The 18,998-nt window shown below is 40.4% G+C and overlaps 1 protein-coding gene across 1 annotated transcript; it reads right to left on the bottom strand.

The window, feature by feature from the left end:
- Positions 1-1,463: 1,463 nt before the first annotated feature.
- LOC137294692 (uncharacterized) lies at positions 1,464-17,765 on the bottom strand. Its single transcript, XM_067825766.1, has 10 exons — positions 17,587-17,765; positions 15,489-15,619; positions 14,824-14,921; positions 13,474-13,692; positions 11,526-11,617; positions 9,575-9,705; positions 9,084-9,175; positions 8,097-8,315; positions 5,459-5,494; positions 1,464-3,756 (listed from the first exon to the last, which is right to left on the bottom strand). Exons 1-10 carry the CDS (start codon positions 17,713-17,715, stop codon positions 3,671-3,673), a joined length of 1,233 nt encoding a protein of 410 aa, XP_067681867.1. The 5' UTR covers positions 17,716-17,765; the 3' UTR covers positions 1,464-3,670.
- Positions 17,766-18,998: the final 1,233 nt, after the last annotated feature.

Genomic DNA, 18,998 nt, shown 5'->3' with positions numbered 1-18,998 from the left:
GATCAGCTGGTCATCCTTCCGTCGATAATTAAATAACAGCTTAGTGTTTCCGATGTGGACCGAATCGTCACGTAAAGAGGAGGAATGGTTTGGTCCATTTACCGCTGTAAGAGATCAGATTGAATACAAGATTAGAAGTGCTGTCACATTAGGTTACCTTCAAGCATTGTGTGTTTTATTGATTTGTGACATGCTTACATCGGCAAGACTTGATCTGTTTAACGGCGGTCTGTGTATGATCCATTCAGGAAATATTGTACTATTTACATCATACATCTTGTTGCCGTATATAAGGCTATGGGCATCCAAATCACTGTCCAGTTCTCATTTTGATTCGAACTGAAAACATATAGCGGTCGTGTTTGTGTGTCTGTTTGTTGGTTACTGTTGTTACTCGGCAATATTTGAGCTATGGTCCGGCGGTCTGGAAATATATCGTGTCTGGACCAGGCAAACTAGTGACTAAATCACGAGCACCAATCTTTGCAACTGGGATACGATGACAACCAAATCAGCAAGCCTCACAACCCGATCCCGTTAGTCGCTTTTCACAAGCATGGGTTGCTTGAAGACAGGGATCTTATAGCGGTCATGTGCCTCAGTGATAAAGATCACCTCAATCTCACGTACAGATAGACGCCCCTCAACAATACTGTGAACAATTGATGGTGGGTTCGATTCCAAGTTTCTCTCTAATTATAGTACTTGTGGGTTTATTGGAAACACGTTCACACACTGGTGTGTCAACAATTTGCAGCAATATGAAGCAAACAGATATTTCAGGATAATATATCCGGGACGTGGGGTACAAAAGAATAACATATAAAAAGGCGGGAGTGAATTTTGGTTGCGGATGTGTCGTGTTTTCACGATCCCTATGTTTATAATAGAGAGTTTATTTTTAAAAATATGAAAACATAACTGCGTGAACCTAAGGTTAATATCTCTAAAAGTCAGTATATTGACTCAAAATTGTAATGTTTTTCTCTCCCAGTGTCGGATCAATCACGTAGAACCCATTTCTGTTCTTGCACGGGTACCCCTTACTTCTTCTAATATTAGTCCCGACTGTGTTAACAAGTCTGTTGATTAATGCCACAGGCAGCAGTCTGTCTGTATTGACGAGGAAAAATAACGGACCGTAATTATTGATATTACGGTCGGCGTCCCATCCAATGAATCACAACGTACCCAAGTGAAACACTGTGATGGATTATGTAACTCTCAGGTGCATTGACTGCTAGGTCTTTCACTTCATAGAAAACGTGAAAGAAAACAAAGGTGCTAAAGATATCATTGATCTATATTTTTAGAATGACTGAGAAAATGGTGAAAGAAAAGGTGCTGCAACCCATTCTGGATGTAAAGATAATGTCTGTCAGTATGTATTAAGCCAGGGCTGATCCTCTTCAGGTTCTCCAACAGCACTGGGCACTGTGTCATAATGAAACAAAGTCAACATATGCCTTCCATCATTTATCTACACACGTCGTTGGTTCGTTGTTGTGGTGTTTGACGCAACGTACATTTTTTATTTAATGAATATCTGGAAATCTGCAAATTTAACTTTGCAGGAAAAAATAGTATACAGTTATAATCCACGCCATGCTCTCTTATCAATACTCGTTCATATCAGTTTGCCCAGAGTGCAAGGATGAATCATGATTCTTCCGTAAGTGACATATTTGAACTGCATACATGAGTTTCAACCACCACGTTTGGGATCCGTCTTAGTCTCGACCAGACAATCCAATGAGCAACAGCAAACGAAGCAATCTGCGCATTTGGGAGAGAGTCTGACCACGCGCAACCCATTAGTAGGAACATGAAGTTGGAAACGGATTTGGGATTCGGGATTCGGGATTCGAGTCCCGAATCTGAATATTTTGTTGAGATTCGGAGTTATTAACAACAGTGTCAACATACATTATCTCACCCCTTCTAAGGTTCTAGGGGACGCTAGTAAACCTGGGTATCGTAAAAACATGAACACCCAACCTAACATTTTCCCGTATTTCAGCCAGACTCGGGATTCCAATAATTTTGTACGCAAGCCAAAGAGTTATTAGACGCTGCGAAAATGGATACTGTGGCACCATTCATAAGGAACAATGCATCAGTTGTCTCAACCCACCTTATAGATGTTTTATGGGTATAATGAACATTTAATTATTTTTTATATGTCCTCTTTCATGTTTCTAAGACAGTGTAAGTGCATCTGTATTTACATTCTTCTCTTGTCAAATGTTCTACAACAAAATATTCAGATTTGGGATTCGAATGCCGAAACCCGAATATGAAAAAAGTTAAAGTTGAGGCTGAAAAATGGAAAAATGTAGGTTTGGGTGTTCATGGTTTTACAATACCCAGGTTTACTAGTGGCCCCCAGTACCTTAGAAGGGGTGAGATAATGTACATTGACACTGTTGGTCATAACTCCAAGTCTGAACAAAATATTCAGATTCGGGATTTGAATCCAGAATCTGAACAAAATATTCAGATTCGGGATTTAGCATATAGCTGGAATATTGCTGAGTGCGGCGTAAACGCCAAATCACCCACCCACTCACTTCAATTTTTACATGACAATTCACATGTATACGAACGCCTATCTACATCGTACTGCTGATCTTTACAAATTTAGTGTTAAGTATTAGTATTCGCCTTTACTGTTTAGAAAGCACCAGCATCCCCAGGGATTGGGCTTTATTCAGATTTCTATTCTGAGCCTTCCTTATTACTGTTCGCGAAACATCACTGGAGGTTACGAGCAAAGTGAACCCAATCTAGAGTACACTTATTTGTCAAATAAGGCCAGCACTCAACGAATGGCTAAGAAAAGCTTCACAAGATCATTGTGGTAGTAGTGCCCACATTGATAGAACGTCCCACGAGGTTAAGATCACATTGTCTTCAACATACCTTGTAGCCCCAAGAGGCTGAATTTAGTACGTTCGCAATTAACTGTGTTTTAGTCTATTTTATGACTCGGCCTTACAGATATATACTAGGTGCAAATTAGGCAAAACCCTACAGCTACCGTCATTTTTGGTAACAGTTAGAGGTTCTGCAATACATGTAGGCATGGCTATTCTATTTGTACCACCAATTATTGGTAATCACCATCATAAATGAATCTGTGGATTTATTAGACCACAGAGTGCAGTTCATTAGTCGCCATTATAAATCGCCTTCACGCTGTCAAACAAGGTTGACTGGAAATAGTATAGGCTCTACTGGCTGTTCTACAGTTTCAGCGGAACTGATAATTCCTAGACGACTTTTAAGAACGTGATCCTGTTTCATCTGAAAACGTTGTGTTTTTTTTAGAAACGTAACCCATAAAAATAGCCGTAGTCTATCAAACTAATCGCCACTAAAACATACAGCATATGGCCGTGACTAGATAGCAGTTGATTATATCCAGCAGTTCGCGATAACCGTGTTCGATAAAACCGTAGTTTACTGTATGTCTGCAAATGCACGTAATATCCTAAATTTTTGTACCTCACAGCCAGCTTAGGTTGTTCACATTGACCAGGGGTAATGTTAACGTCTTGAGCAATCGCCAATGTATATTAGATCAATGTAAATACACACATTATTCTACTAGTCCACTACACACAAAGCCTAACATTAATACATACTTGTGGGTATATTAAACTATTCTCTAATGGTGAAGACATGCTCCAAGAAGTTGAAAGAAGAGCAACAACAGTAAGGGGATATCTCTTCGCCTTGCGATCCCATTGGTTTCTGAAAAGAAGGAGATAATGTATTAATAATATATATATATACATGTATCAGGGCCCCGATCCACGAAGCCTTCGTAGCACTACGGCATTCGTAAGCACATGACAACGTATAGACTTACGACATGTCGTAACGTTACGAACGCTTTGTCACTCATACATTAAATAACAGGAAATAAATCAATATTTGTTACCATCAGTGGGTGTAGTTGGGTATTTAAATGAATTCTATCTGCGATTTATTTCTTGAATTTCGTTCAAGAATGTAACGAACTTTAAGTTACATAGAAACCCCTGGCAGCCTTCAGAACCCCATACGTAATTAAGTCGAGGTAGACAAACTGTTTGCCTACATCATCAGCAGCGACACAAGGCATGTCATTTGTGTTCGGTGGCACAAAAATAGACAATCAAAGCTATAAATGCCTTGTTTAGTCGGTTAATCGAACACCGCTTGCCACTTAGATTGAATATATTCCTTGATTCCCAATACTTTTGACGTGTTAGTGGATGTAGAATCCGCTGAATGGCCCACTTCAGCAACCGAATGCATTCAATTTGTAATACGTGCAAGCCTCGACAGACCAATGATAGATACATACTAATGCCATTGTCTGCCCTGTTCAACACTCCGGGGGAGATATGGTAGCCTACTGATAACCCATGTTGCATTTCCTGAATGAGAAGAACGTGTGAAACCTGTTTCTGGTATTACCCGTCTTCATATTGCTGAATATCCCTGGAAGCGCCGTACAAATATACTCATTCACTCCAGTATTTTTTATATGTAACATTAGCCACTTCATGCTAGCCAGTTGAAGCAATTGTACATTTTCCAGTGCCTATGTCTACGAGAAATCTCATGTGCTTCCTGGGTATGGCAGGCTAATACAGAAAGTTTTGTCAAAATTGCTCACATGTTGTATCACCATTTAACAACCTTTTGGTGAAAAGGGTAAATTTCCATTGGGATTGATGTTGTCAGACTGCATTTGAAAAAAAGCCATACTCATGAATTCAGCAGTATCGCAGGCACCAAATTGTGAGAAAGCATTTTAAATTGCAAATGATGTAGGTGCAGGTGCTGTCCTGATTCAGGAGGATGATTCTGGAATTGAATCCCGTTTGTTGTTTTTCCAAGAAGCAATTGAGAAAGAAACAATAGGTCTTTTGCTAGCTTTACAGCATGTAAGTGCTTGAATGTTCTTGAATGAGTGAATTTGTATATAATGGCTGGCTTTTGAGACAGTGGACACACATAGATTAACTGGAGTACATCATTCGGCCATCATCAATCTCAGTCAACGCTTGACCTACATGACCGCTGCCTGACCGCTCGCTGTGTAACATTCAGTATATCTGTTTCTCACTCCCATACCAAGACTTCGGTGAGTTGTCATTATATTTGTGACCCATTAATTTAAAACTGACTCAGTTGTATTGTACATGAAACCTCTATTGTGTACCACTGTATGTTGCTGTTGTTTGCTGAATACATATCATTGAAAATATCAAACTTCTCAGTGCTGTATTTGCTGGTTCTGGGGGGATTTCGTATACCTTTTGTCACGGCAATTTTTAACTGTAACGACTTCAATTGCATTTGTTCAGTTAGTTTTTGAAAGGTTACCCATGGCCAGTATTCCCATTAATACATGTTCTTTACCTGTAATGTGAACAAGCATTCCAAACAGGTAGTTACTTACGGAAGAAACACGATTCACCTTTGCATTCTGGACAAGCTGAAAGGAACGATATAATGCCGGTAATCAAGAATGGTTAGAAATAAAACAAACATGTAAACTGCGATATAGGACCCGATGTTTTTATGGCAATGTTAAAGGGCAATTTGAAAGTTCCAGTAATATTTCAAAACAATAATGTAGTGGTTGTAGTTTTGTAACTTGAAAGAGTAATGTTTCCCGTACAATATCTATACGAAACATTATATAAGGCCTTACATCTGATGTGTGGCGGAGATGGATAAGAGTTGCTCGTCGAAGATCCAGCTTCGATTCCAAGCATGGGTACAGTGTTTGAAACCTATTTGTGGTGCACTCCGCCGTGACGTTGTGTTAAATCATACACACTCTAGCGCATGTTGCAGAATGAGCATGCAGACAAAGTTTTAACAGTATCACGTTATGAAAATGCCAGTGCCAGATTAATCGTCTGAAAATACACCTCTGGATTTAAAAGGGAAATAACTATCTATATCGCTGAAACCAACGATGACACCAGGTGGTCGCGAGAAAGGGCCACCTTCCGCTGCCCTACCAGTATCAATAGTTTATAGTTTGAGCTTGCCGTCCACGTGAAGCTGACGCTCTTTGATACAGCTGAAATGCTGTTCAAAGAGCAATTACCCGACAGGCTCCATCACTCAACACTACAGCTGGAACAAACAGTACAGATGTTTCCGATCCTCAAGTCTCTAATTCCACTGTATTAGCAGCTGAGAGCATATGATTACAAGGAAAAGCCATGTTTTGATTCTGACATCTCGCTCAAAGATATATCGACTTGGGTAGTCTTGAAAGAGAGAACACTGGAACCTGCGCATCACCAGACGGTGATGAAACCATCTGTTTGTTTCCATTAAGCAGACAAAAGACCTCGGAAGTAAATGTTTAGCGAAAATCTGCCTCCTTTTCTCCTATAGAGTGCATCTGACTTAGCTAAAATCATTCAGAGCAGGGTTTTTCCTTCAGTACGCCCTGTCTTGAAGCGATGCCAGTGGAAGAAGGTACCGTATATACACAGCCTCTATTATTAGCCTGTCGGTCTAAAATCAGGACTGCAAACATCTGCAGACATGCGGGTAAACGCTCTATACATTTAGAAACAGGAAGACAAGGTACTGCTGACATGTCTTATAGAACATCTTTACACACCGACCATGTTTTCTTAATCGACTGTTCTTTGCCGCGCATGTCTTGCAGAACTGATCGTTAGGATCTTTAGGGAGGTGTGAAACAGACCTATTACCCCGATTTCTGTGGCAAGAATTGTGTTACCGTAATTGCGTTGCAACGGATTGTATTACTCAAATTACTGTGCCCAGTGAGTCATCACGTCATACACGGAAGATGTTTGACAGAGAGTGTGTTTCAAATCTTCTTGCTCCCAACATGATTGCCTTGTCAAGTGTTTAATATAATGTTGTGCATGTCGCTGTGGTAGCCACGGGCGGCCAAGTCGTTAAAGGCGCGGTAGTTGTCTATGCGCCCCTCGGCACGCCAGAAACCTGGACCGGTGCGATTATGGTCCTGTTTTTATGGGAACCACGTCTATGCCCGTGGGCTTTTTGTTTAGTGAATGTCTGAAACCGGCTTTCAGTCAATCATTTCAGTCAAACTGTGCGAACACGACGCGTGACATAACTTAAGTAATCTTAAAAGCGGCTCCAAATCACTCAGTCAAAGTTACTGAAACGGCTGGGTATATAATGTTTGACCAGAAACAACAACTCTCAGTGATCCGTGTGATTAGGTCAAAGCAAGGCACCGTTGTCTCATGCTTCCAATTAGTGTATATATGGTTGCCAAAGGAATATTTTCCCACTCTTCAATAAGTGCATTGCCGCGGTATTGTAGCTTATTACAGCGTTATTTACAGCGAGAGGGCTAGCAGGAGCTCGTTTCCCAAGTTGAATTATGGTTAGGTTCGGACCGGCCACTAAATGGTTTCCAGCCCTGGCACCGTAAGGTCGTATATAAGGATGAAGTCACAAGCGCGGTCCTTCGAATACATTTACAATGCATTTCTACAACTCACAACTGTCATCATGCCTTGCTAAAGGACACTGGAACCGACTCTACTGATCCAACATCCAACACAGGTTTCCAAACACAACGTATATATCGTGCCCATGACTGCAGACCTCTTCTGTGTAACAGAAAGGGGCAACCTACTGGTTAAAGCGTTCGCCCGTTACGCCGACTCACCACATGGGTACAATGTACGAAGCTACATTCCGGCGTCCCCCGTTGTGATTTTACTGGAATATTGATAAAAGCAGTGTAAAACTAAACTCAGTCGCTTCGTTATGAAATTAATGTCATGTATGTTACCAAAATATATTGTACCGGGGAGTTCTCATTTGTTGGATGTTTCATGTCATAGAAACCTTATCCTCAAATGTGAGTACTACCTGACCAAGGAAGTATGTCCTGTTTAAACGCCATATCACACTGAAATGGGTTATTGAGATTTGACTCTACTATACATTATCTGGATTTAGACATTGGATATTCCTTTGTGTGCATATTGTTTTTTTACTAGAAATACCCAAGCCAATTAGATTAGAATGCTAGTAGTGATGGTGTAATGGTGAAGCCTTACCGTCGAGATGCGAGGTACCCAGAAAGGCCGCAGGGTTCACACATAACGCCTGCAAGACGGTGTTGGCTCTGTATTGGAACTGTCGTGCCAGTTTGTTCTTCCGGCTCCAAACGGTGGATCGAACAGCTGCACAGTTACCGTCGCTGCTGACGTTGAGACATCCGTACATGACTGCGTAATTGGTGTAGTCGGTATCAATCACCCAATACGGGAACTGATCTAGAAATGAGGACGTGTTGAGCTTAGACAGGTGGGCGTACAAAGTCGTCAATGATCTAAGGTTACAACACAAATGCGTATACATCCTTATCGTGAACACAACACTGGATTCCCCCAAATCACATTTACAATCATTATGCATTTCTGCAACGCACACCTGTCATCATGCCTTGCTAAAGGACACTGGAACCGGCCCTACTGATCCAACATCCAACACAGGTTTCCAAACACAACGTTTATATCGTGCCCATGACTGCAGACCTCTTCTATGTAACAGAAAGAGGCAACCTACTGGTTAAAGCGTTCGCCCGTTACGCCGACTCACCACATGAGTACAATGTACGAAGCTACATTCCGGCGTCCCCCGTTGTGATTTTACATACATAAACTTATACAAATCAGGGAAGTATGATGTATATAAGTACCATTTTCATATATCTTTCAGATGAAAATGAAAGGACGGCCGAGAATCAAATACCTAAATGGAGAAGTAGAAAGGGTCTACAAAAACATCCAGCATCTCCTGTTGTAATTCAATCAAGCACGGTTCTGTCGAAGATCAAAAATAGACTAAGTCAATATTTCGAACACGGTTGTGAACAGCGGTGATGTATAAAACGAACGGTTATGCCGGAGTGAAAAGCTTGATCAATGCTTATTCCATATTCAATCATTCTTGCGGGTATGTCCAACCTGGGATAACTCGAAGTGTTTCGTTGGCCCATTCAACTCCGCCACATCCTTTTTGACATTATTTTTTAATCTTACCTTTGCTTCCGTCCAACAGCTTCAGTGTAAGTTTCCCTGGTGTGGCTGAGGCCTCTAATATCGCCTTTCTATAAAAACATCCATCTTCGGTCCTGGAATAAAATATAACATCAATAAAATCTGCTCCATGCGCCTTTTTAAATGTTATCGACAGATTAAGCAATGACTCGTCGACTATCACTCGATATACTGTGTCTGTTGTATATGTATACTTCAACTGATTACAGTGAGTGAGTGAGTTTTGATTCTCAATTGTATGAACGGTTTTTTGCTGATTGCTCGTCCGCCCACCATGACAGTCTACTACCACAACCTGTCGACGCGTAACATGCTCCCGATGACTAATCAAAACCTAATGTTATTTTACGAACACGTTAAAAATAATATTCCACCGCTCAATGAATAATAGATATTTAAACTTGATTATCATGAAATGGAGAGAGAGGACTTTTTCCCTTCGGGAAAACCTGTAAAATGGAAGTGAGTGTGACCTTCCGGTGATGACAGCCGCGAGACCTCCGTCCCCCTCGGGACTGTAGACATGTTGGTAGTCCTGGAACAGCTCGGTAGACGAGATAGAGGACTGAGCCAGCCGCCTCGTCTCATACCACGAACCAGCATACTGACGACAGAGAAAACACATGTATACCTCATAACAAACTATTTAGAAACTGTAAACTCTATTTTTATGGTCATTTATGTGATTTGAAAAAAAGCAATGAAAACATGGCGGCCATCTTGAAAATAGCCGCCAAAGTGACCTTTAGTTAGGTGATGTGTATGTAATGATATCATGAACTAACTGATTTACATCCAAAGATCCATTCACATTAGCACAAAGGTCATTTTCGGTGTCAAAGTAGCACTCAACAAATCTGTGACACCACTTTTTTTTCCATATTCCGATTACACAGCAATAGAGATCTGATGCAGAAGAAGTGGGACACTAAAGTAGGTACTGATAAATTATGTAATTATTGTATAATTTATATTATATTATATTATAAAACTTTATGTCGGTTACACCTATGTGGGTAGTCAGTCCTGATTTCAAGAGGTCATTTTGAGACGATGACTACTCAGCAATACCTATTAAAAGTTGAGGATCCTCCATTTTGCATTCCATGTGTTGAATGAATCACGGTCAAGCATGTCCTGGTTGACTATATTGATTTTTCAATCACAAGGGACAAGTATTTCAATGTGAAAACAATGAAGGGTCTTTTGAATCAGGTACTTGTTAATTTAATCATTGAGTTTTTAAAAGAAACTGAATTAATGGACAAGTGTACATGTCCGTGTAATTAGCTGATATTTGTGAAAACACGAATGTTACTAATAGCCGTTGGCAGTTACACTAAGTACATAATACATACGCAGAAAGTATAACTTATAATACAAATCCTTCAAACCCTTGTGCTTCAAATCAATACTGGAAAACACCATGCATTTTATATGTCCGCTTGGTTTCGAGTTCACAGTGAAACAACAGAGTTTATTCGATACCCACTTCATTAAATGCTTTGTTGTGATGATAATGTCATTCAATATATATTGATTCGTAGTCTTGTTTATCATAATAAGTCCTCAATAATCTCTCTAATGACACAGGACAGCGTGCCTATTATAAACATGTTATAGTTATCCTCACAGTTATCCTCGGATAATGCCGTTAATTGAGATAATACAGATCTAATCAATGAGGGCGGTTTCCTCAGTTCATGTGTTATTAACTGTACACACTGGAGCACACAGACTAGCGGCACTGGATTGTAATGATACGGCTTGCATTGACACTGGTCATTATTTACAGGAGATCCTTGTGGTTACCTGGGGACCGTCTACACCTGATACACGCATGACGAAAATAGTTCCTCAATTAGAAAACGGGATACCAGTAAAACAAATGCATCATATGTAGATACATGCATAAACATTCAGAGTCCACAAGGCTGTATGACATGACCGGTGACGCCAACCTCCAAAGAGTCATTTGTCACTTTATAATGTTAGAGCTCCAGTTTGTTTATAGTGTTTACATTTGACAACTTTTGTGGTACGATCATAATGATTTCAAACAGACTTGTGCACCTCTTGACCTTCAAAAGTAGCTTGAACTAGAATACAGCATTACAGGTTCAGTCGCATAACCAACCGTGTTTCAGCACGAACGTCTCAGGAGTATTAGAGGGAATAGAGGGGCATTGTCATTTCTATTTGAAAACAAAACGTCCATACACGAGATATGCGAGTTCACTTGTGGCACTTGTATGATTGAGTGAGCATTATTTAATGAGGGACATCAGAAATGGGAATCACACATTGTACAAAAGGTACCATCGAACCCGGACATGGGTGCGAGGGGCGAAGGCTTTATCCACTTGGCTACCCTATCGCCCCCTGTCAGAATGTACACCGCGTCCCAAGGTAATTGATACCCACCTTTTGTATGTCGAAATCTTCTTGAACGGCTATGTCGGACACATCGCATTTCTGGTCAGTGTTGACGTTGTACAGGACCGGGAATTTGCACTCTGAAAAATATCAAGTCAATTTATCACGGTATGCCAGGCTAGGCTTTTACCACTTGTCATCTCACAGTGTTTGTAGTTGTATGTACTGGGACATTACACTGTGTCTGTTGAGAAGGCAGGGAGGATTATTATATTTGGACTAGGAGACAAGACCGGTGTGCATGCCTTTATGACTTCTTCTAAATGTTAAAATGAAACCAGACCCAGAGAGTTGAATAATGTATGCACTTGCTAACAGATGTTATCAACACAACTCAACACACACACGGACGCACGGACGCACGGACGCACACACACACACACCCACACACACACACACACACACACACACACACACACACACACACACACACACACACACACACACACTTGGAACCGTTTGGTACCGCCAAAGATATTAACGTATTTGACAAACCCCTGTCATAGTTACGGACATGAAAATGATGGGTTTGCTGATTATTTTCTGTCGAGCCGGCTGATGGATAATGACAGACAACCAGCATCTTTTGCAAAAGGCCTCAGTAAGATGCCAGCATTCCGCTAACCAACAATGTGCTATTATGTTAACGATTGTCAGTTGATGAGGTCCCCATGTTTGCTTGTCAGCAACGTAATCATTTGATTTTCCTTGTTATCAATTTGAAAGAAAAGTTTTCTGAAATTTGTTGTTTGTTTATGTACACGTACTGCACGTGGTGATAGTCGTCTTTGATCGTCGCTCGTACGTATCTAAAATCAATATATGTTGCGCCGGAAATATATCATACAAACAAATAAAATAATCATACGAACAAATATAATTATGATCAGAATATAAATGCCTATATGCAGGTTAAAACTGGTGTTGCGGCACTTCTTCCTTGTGTATGCTATTTCCTGGCCCCGTTGGGAGCATTAACTCCAATACGTGATGGAACAACTCTACAGAAATAAACAGTATGATGATATCTTCCAGTCGAACGCCTACTCGATCACTTCCGGTGCAGGAGGTGAAGACGCCAGTCAAATAAAAATAAACCATGGTAAAACTTGTGTTAAGGTGGAGATTGGGCTTCAGAGATATGGAATAAAAAAGGTTTTCTTAAATGCAAGGGAGCATTGTATGGCCCCCGGCCTCCATAGGGCTTCATTCATAATTGTTAGCGTTAACTAAGACTCAGTTTCAGTCCTCGCGTTGGATGTTTGACTATGCAGAGCATTAAACTTCCTGTTGTGTTTTGTCTGCTTTTTTAACCGACATGAACATAAAAAACTCCTAGAAAGATATGACCCTAAACAGACACAGTCATGGACCAAAGAACTGATTCATACCCCTGATACAATATGATGTAAAGGTCGATTCATGGGCATGCACGTTTGCCAAGGGTCTATAGATTAGCAGCCATGTGTTTCCAAGACAGTACAAAAAGTAAATACCTGATTAAATGTGACCAAATGGGTGGCTGAGTGGGTAAAGTGTTCGCTCGTCATGCTAAAGATCCCTGTTCGAATCCGTACGTGGACAAACGTGTGATGTCTTAGGTGTGACGCCGGGTAAGACGCCATAACAATACTACAGACAAATCAAGGTGACATCGTTATATAGCAAACCAGTGATTGAAAGTATGAGCGTAGGTCCAGATTACAGTGTGTGAGAAACCGATGCTTGGGATCTCGTCTGGTCCAAAATCCACTCAGGATCAAATGTCAGACAGTCATTGGAATTCATGCTGGGACTGTTAACGCCCTTATCCAATTTTCGTCAGTGAATATATTTGTGAATACTTCTGTATTTGTTAAGCATTACATGATAGCGTCCCAAGCCAGGCCTGATATGTTCATAGTGAGAGAACAAGAAGACAGAACGTCCGTTTTACCTGCTGTTTGGGGCGTTTCCAGAAAAGTTGCCGCAGACAGACAAGTCCGATTGTAGAACAAAGGAGCTCTGTCAGGTATCACTTTAGGGATACTCGGCGTTCGGCTCCATATCCACGCACGTGCTGCATTGCATGTGCCGCTCGCCGAGACGTTGTAGCAGCCGTAGACGAAGGCGTACTGGGTGTAATCAGTCTCCAACACCCAGTAGGGGTACTGTCCTGAGGACCCAGGATCGCACACAGGTTCACAATACACAATAATCAATTGTCCAAGGCATAAAAATGGTTGGCTGAGAAGAATTCAAAACATGTAAGTTACGTTGTCATACAGACAAGAACCGTTGTTTCAGTCTTGAAGGAACCTTCATAAAGAGGAGCATTTGACATGAGTTGACAGCTTCTTCAGAGCACTGGATGCGTCGTTTCGGAGCTCCAATTGCAACAAACGCTCCAGTGCATCGAAGACGTTGTTAACACGCGTAAGGTGTTCTCTATATCACATCAACTAGATACGTAGAAACCATGCTTTATCTTTGAGACAAACGTTTCTTAATGTCCTTCAAACATCAAATCACACTAAAAGTCAGTGCTACTTTTTGTGATGATGGAGTTAAGGATGGAGATGCACAAGAAGAATAGTGAACAAAGCGTCACTAAAATGCAAAACAAATTACTAAAAACACATGCAGGACGATTGCTATGTTTTTCAATGGGTCAGAGGGAGAACGATTTAGCAGCAGTATCTGTAAAGTGTGTACACGACCAGCAATGGGCTTCAGTGTGCCGATATGATGCGAAATATAAATGAAAATAAGGTCTTATGTATATTTTCATATTACAGTTCACATGTAATTGACGTTCTCTCGTTCATAATCCACTGACAAAAAGCCTTTGCAATTCACATTATTATAGCCTGCTTCCGTGGTGTAGTGTTTAGAGAGTACGCTGCGAGAGCGGAAGGTCGTGGGTTCGATTCCCATACCATAACCAAACTCTTTAATATACAGTACTTGTTGGTCTCTGCTTGACGATCTGCAGTTATGGGTACAACAAGAACTGGCCGGCTCGGAGTCAGTATAATGTGTCTGAGTGGGGTATTCATGCTTAACTGCGGCATGGTATCTCACAGAGCTTGGACTATCAAAAAAAACATTTAAGTCTGGGCTACCAAAGGCGGTTCCCATATACATGTGGCGAAATATTCTGAAGTACGAAGCTAAAAACTACATAACCTCATGTCATTATTGATTCTTAACGGATAATATTATTAAGGTAATATGTATGAGGTAAAAACGTTGTTACACTAAAACCGTATGTTTAAAACGGAAAAAAACATTGTCTTTAAAGTACCTCCAGTTTCGCTTCTCCAGAAAAACTTTCCAGGTGTGTGTGTTGGAACTAGGTGCATGTGGTAGAAGAAACATTCCCCGTCTACTTCTGTAGGATCCCTGAATAAGAAAAACGAGATATGAAATACATTTGACTTCCACTATTACACATTTACAAATTGTCCTGTTTCACATCAGTTGAATATTTTCGGCTTATTTTAGCACTAATTCGAGTTTCGTTCGGAAAACAACACGGACAAGACCTAATGTGACTATTTCTCAATCAGTCAGTCAACCATCTCACTGAAGACCTCGGTGTGTGTGCCTAGAAGGGACGTTTTTAAACTGCTACTCAAATTATTGTTAAACCTCACACGATTACTCATCCGTCCTATATGAACAGATTTGTGAGTGAGTGAATTTAACTTTTATCATCACGTCGGCAGAATTGCAAGACTTAGTGTATCGATGACAGTTATCATACCGGACTATAAAACATTAGCATGATATCACAAAATTCGACAGCTCCAAAATATTTTTTTCAAAATAATAAAATATTCTAGTCAACACACAGATTAATATCTTGGATATGCCACCGTCGACTAGAGCTAGACCACCTCACTGAGGATATGGACTTTTTAACATTGAGGAAACAAGTGAGGTTTTATATGAGTCCGACCACCTTACCTCCCACTGATGTAGTTGGTGATGTTGCCATCAGCCGTCTGCACGTAGTAGTGGAAGTAGTCCTTAAACCTCTCCTCGGGGGGATAGAACTCTAGCGTATGCCATCGGTATTCATACCATTTACCTAGATACTGGATAAACATGAAACGCAAATGGTACACGAGTAGATGACAAATGCACCTGGTTCTGCGTTTAGTGTACTTAGAGTTTCGATATGTCGAACTTTCGGTTGTCTCGACGTAATATAGGTCCCTGCCTATTCCTTACTAAGACACCTTTGTTTACGATCGTGTCAAACATCGGATAACGCGAAGTTTTAACGCAATCCCTTCAACTCAACACATCAGTATTTGACTGTGTGCTATGCCTGAAAGTTTTCAGTCCACAGAATAATTCACTAGCCCGAAATCTGACTATTGCAACTAAGGAATAGATGATAGTAATAGAGAATGAGAAGCTGTCGGCATGACACTGGTTTCATAGTTCAGCTGCTAATATGATGAACATTTTTGTCAGTCCATAAAGCTTGAATGATTTAAAAGTGTATTATAATTTAACAAGTTGGAGGGAGTGATAATATTTACAAAATAACCTCGTTAAAATTCACTAGCCTGAGAAGACTTACAGGCCCAACTGGATTTTTACACACTAGCGTACCAGTGTCTATTTCGCACATTGGAGAGTTGAGTTCTATTCAACCCCGAATTCTGGAGCAGGTTAAGTACAAGGGAAAACAGTCAGCTCAGTTGTCTAACCCGCTGCAGCTAGCTGTGGAGACATGAGCGCATGCACAACAGGAAAGAAACAGTCAACTCAAATGCCTAACTCACTGCAGTTCATTGAGAAGAGATGAGCCCAAGGACACGCCTGAGCCCCCTGCTCATAGTTTCGACCAGATGATGTTCATCAGTTTTTTGGTACCATATGCGTGCTCGAGCTTTTCACAAAACGTGATACACCAGCATCACCTTACCTTCCTCCCGCCGCAAGCTGGCACATGTGAAGAACCTGTGATGCTGGTTGAAGCGACATGAAACCTAACGTATTCACATCAACGCCAGTTTATTTTACATAAATATATGCGATGCGATCAGTTGTCATGCTGCCTGCTTCGGCGAAGGCAGATATGCCTATCATAACGTGGATATATAAACGCTCTTCTGTTAGCAATGGGATACGACTGACCGACATTTTCTGTCGTTACTGATAAAGGCCAAACCATTTGATTTAGAGTATAAACTGAAATGAAAAGCAACTTCACAATGTGTTCGTCATACATGTTACAGTTACTTTCTCTTACATAAATTCTGCAGCATCAACATTTTGCTTCTCAACAGAAATCAAATTATGACTGAAAGGACAAATCAACTTGAAGCTTCAAATGAATGATTTATCAGTCAACTTCACAGAACATATCACACTATAACCCTGTTCTTTCTTAATAATTAAACTCGCAGACAAATATCTCGGACTAACACCAATGAGAAATGTCACAGCCGCACTGTACCGCCTACAGACCTGAGTCACCATGACTTGACATACACGATACCAGTCGAACACACTGGAACAATTAAAAGCAAATATGAAACCATGCAAATCTGAAGTGTGTGGAAGATCACCATTACAATATTAACAGAACTCACAAATACGTAGTTATCATGTGGGATAAAACCGCGAACGTTTGTGATTTAAGATTTAAGTCATACCGGCAATATGTCGACAAAAACAAGTCAAATATTGACAATTTAGATTATAAAACCAAATGACGGAACTACTACAAAATCACATATATGAAATTATACCATGCCATTATATCATATTATACCACTGAAGCATGTCATGGTATTCCAACTCCGTAAGTCGATGCTCTTGTTCTTGATCACTGGGTGTATGACCTAAACTCAATCATTCTCATGTCGCAGCAATACAGCTAGAATATTTCCGAGTACGACGTCAAACACCAAACAAACAAGCAGTACAGACAGGAAAAAACATCGCCAGCAACTGAAGGTAGCCCGCCATACTGGGAACAACCATGGAGATCTACACAACGTAAATATTATCACATTCGAAGCCGAACAGGAACGATGCAACTTACCATAGCGACATCAAAATCTCTCTGCACATTTATGTCATCGACAACACAATCACCAGCCCAAGCAGGACACGTGAACAGGTGGTACAGGTAAATCACCAGAGAAGCAGATAGTTTACCATTTAATGCCATGATGCCACAGTAGGTCGTCTACAGACAGATGGAAACTATCTAACCCACATACTACAGCTTTTCCATTCCTCATTCGGGAGGTACTTAATGTCTGTTCTGCTTTTCTGGCGTATTAAGCTGGGCGTTAAACTTTAGGGACATATCCTAAAGCATATCTTGTTTGATTAACAGTTTAATTGGCACTTTGAAACTGGGGCTAGTCAGTAGATTTATGTGATACAGCAATCATTTGAGAAATGTGGTACTCAAATGGATACGAAATAACATGATTACACTCCTGCTTAATTAACAGGAACGGTTAGGGGGAAGCGTTAGACGTGTTCTGTTGTAATGATGTTTCTTGTATAAACCTACACATTATCCCAGCTTTTTGACGATGGTCTGTAAATATACGGGTCCGGACCAGACAATCCAGTGATCAACAGCATGAACATCGAAGTGGTATATGATGACATGCGTGGACCAAGTCAGTGAACTCGAACTGTAAACTGGAAACTGAAACGGTTCATAATGTTCATTAAATTATGTCCTTACATAGTCAAACGTTTTCTAGTTTGCTAACAAACATAATTCGTTGTTTTATTAATTGTCATACATCTACAGAAGAAATACTCTTTTGGCCAGTTGTCAAATATGTTATCGTCACGATACGGCTGACATATTGCCGATGTGACGTCAAACATATAGTAATTCACTCACTCACTTTTGTCCAGTGCCTAAGCAAAGCAACCATGAGAAATGCCATATCACACCATATCATATATCAGAAAAGCCCTTCCACATCCGTAAGAAATCTGTTCTGCAAGGAGAATCGATTGTACAATTCTGACTATGTCATGAATATTTGTTTGACGCTGCATTCAGCTGTATCTGTAAATCAGGGAAATAAGAATGTAACTTTGCATAAGTTTACATTTTACAAATTTCAGGGGTATCTTAAGACGCAATTGTATATAAAAGTACTCTACCACATATTACTTTTTCACAAACATTAAAGAACCAGTGAAGGTTAGATAGACCTTAATTGACTTTAACGAAATGATATCCAATAAAAATTCGAACACCTCCTTTTACTTGTCAGATTCGATAAACAAAGACAGCATGCACATCAAGGAAACACATGGCAATACTACATTTTAGTGCAACATCTTGTTAAGCGGAGAATGCTAACGCGAAAATCCATATTTGGTCCGTTACTTGCTGGTCTTCCATGGATACGAAAACCATATAATGGAGTGGTTTGTTGTTACATTTTTCCCGCAGTTATAACTATCACCATTTTT

This window comes from Haliotis asinina, chromosome 8, assembly GCF_037392515.1.
Source record: "Haliotis asinina isolate JCU_RB_2024 chromosome 8, JCU_Hal_asi_v2, whole genome shotgun sequence".
NCBI classification, from domain to species: domain Eukaryota; kingdom Metazoa; phylum Mollusca; class Gastropoda; order Lepetellida; family Haliotidae; genus Haliotis; species Haliotis asinina.
This window is presented reverse-complemented; position numbering and strand designations above follow the sequence as displayed.

Bases quoted from the DNA above. Each gene is read 5' to 3' on its own strand.
- LOC137294692 (XM_067825766.1), bottom strand. From the start codon at position 17,715: ATGGCATTAAATGGTAAACTATCTGCTTCTCTGGTGATTTACCTGTAC. The intron at 15,620-17,586 runs GTAAGTTGCATC...ATGTTTATCCAG, and splicing joins GAGATTTTGATGTCGCTATG to TATCTAGGTAAATGGTATGA. The intron at 9,706-11,525 runs GTGGGTATCAAT...CTCTGTCGTCAG, and splicing joins AAGATTTCGACATACAAAAG to TATGCTGGTTCGTGGTATGA.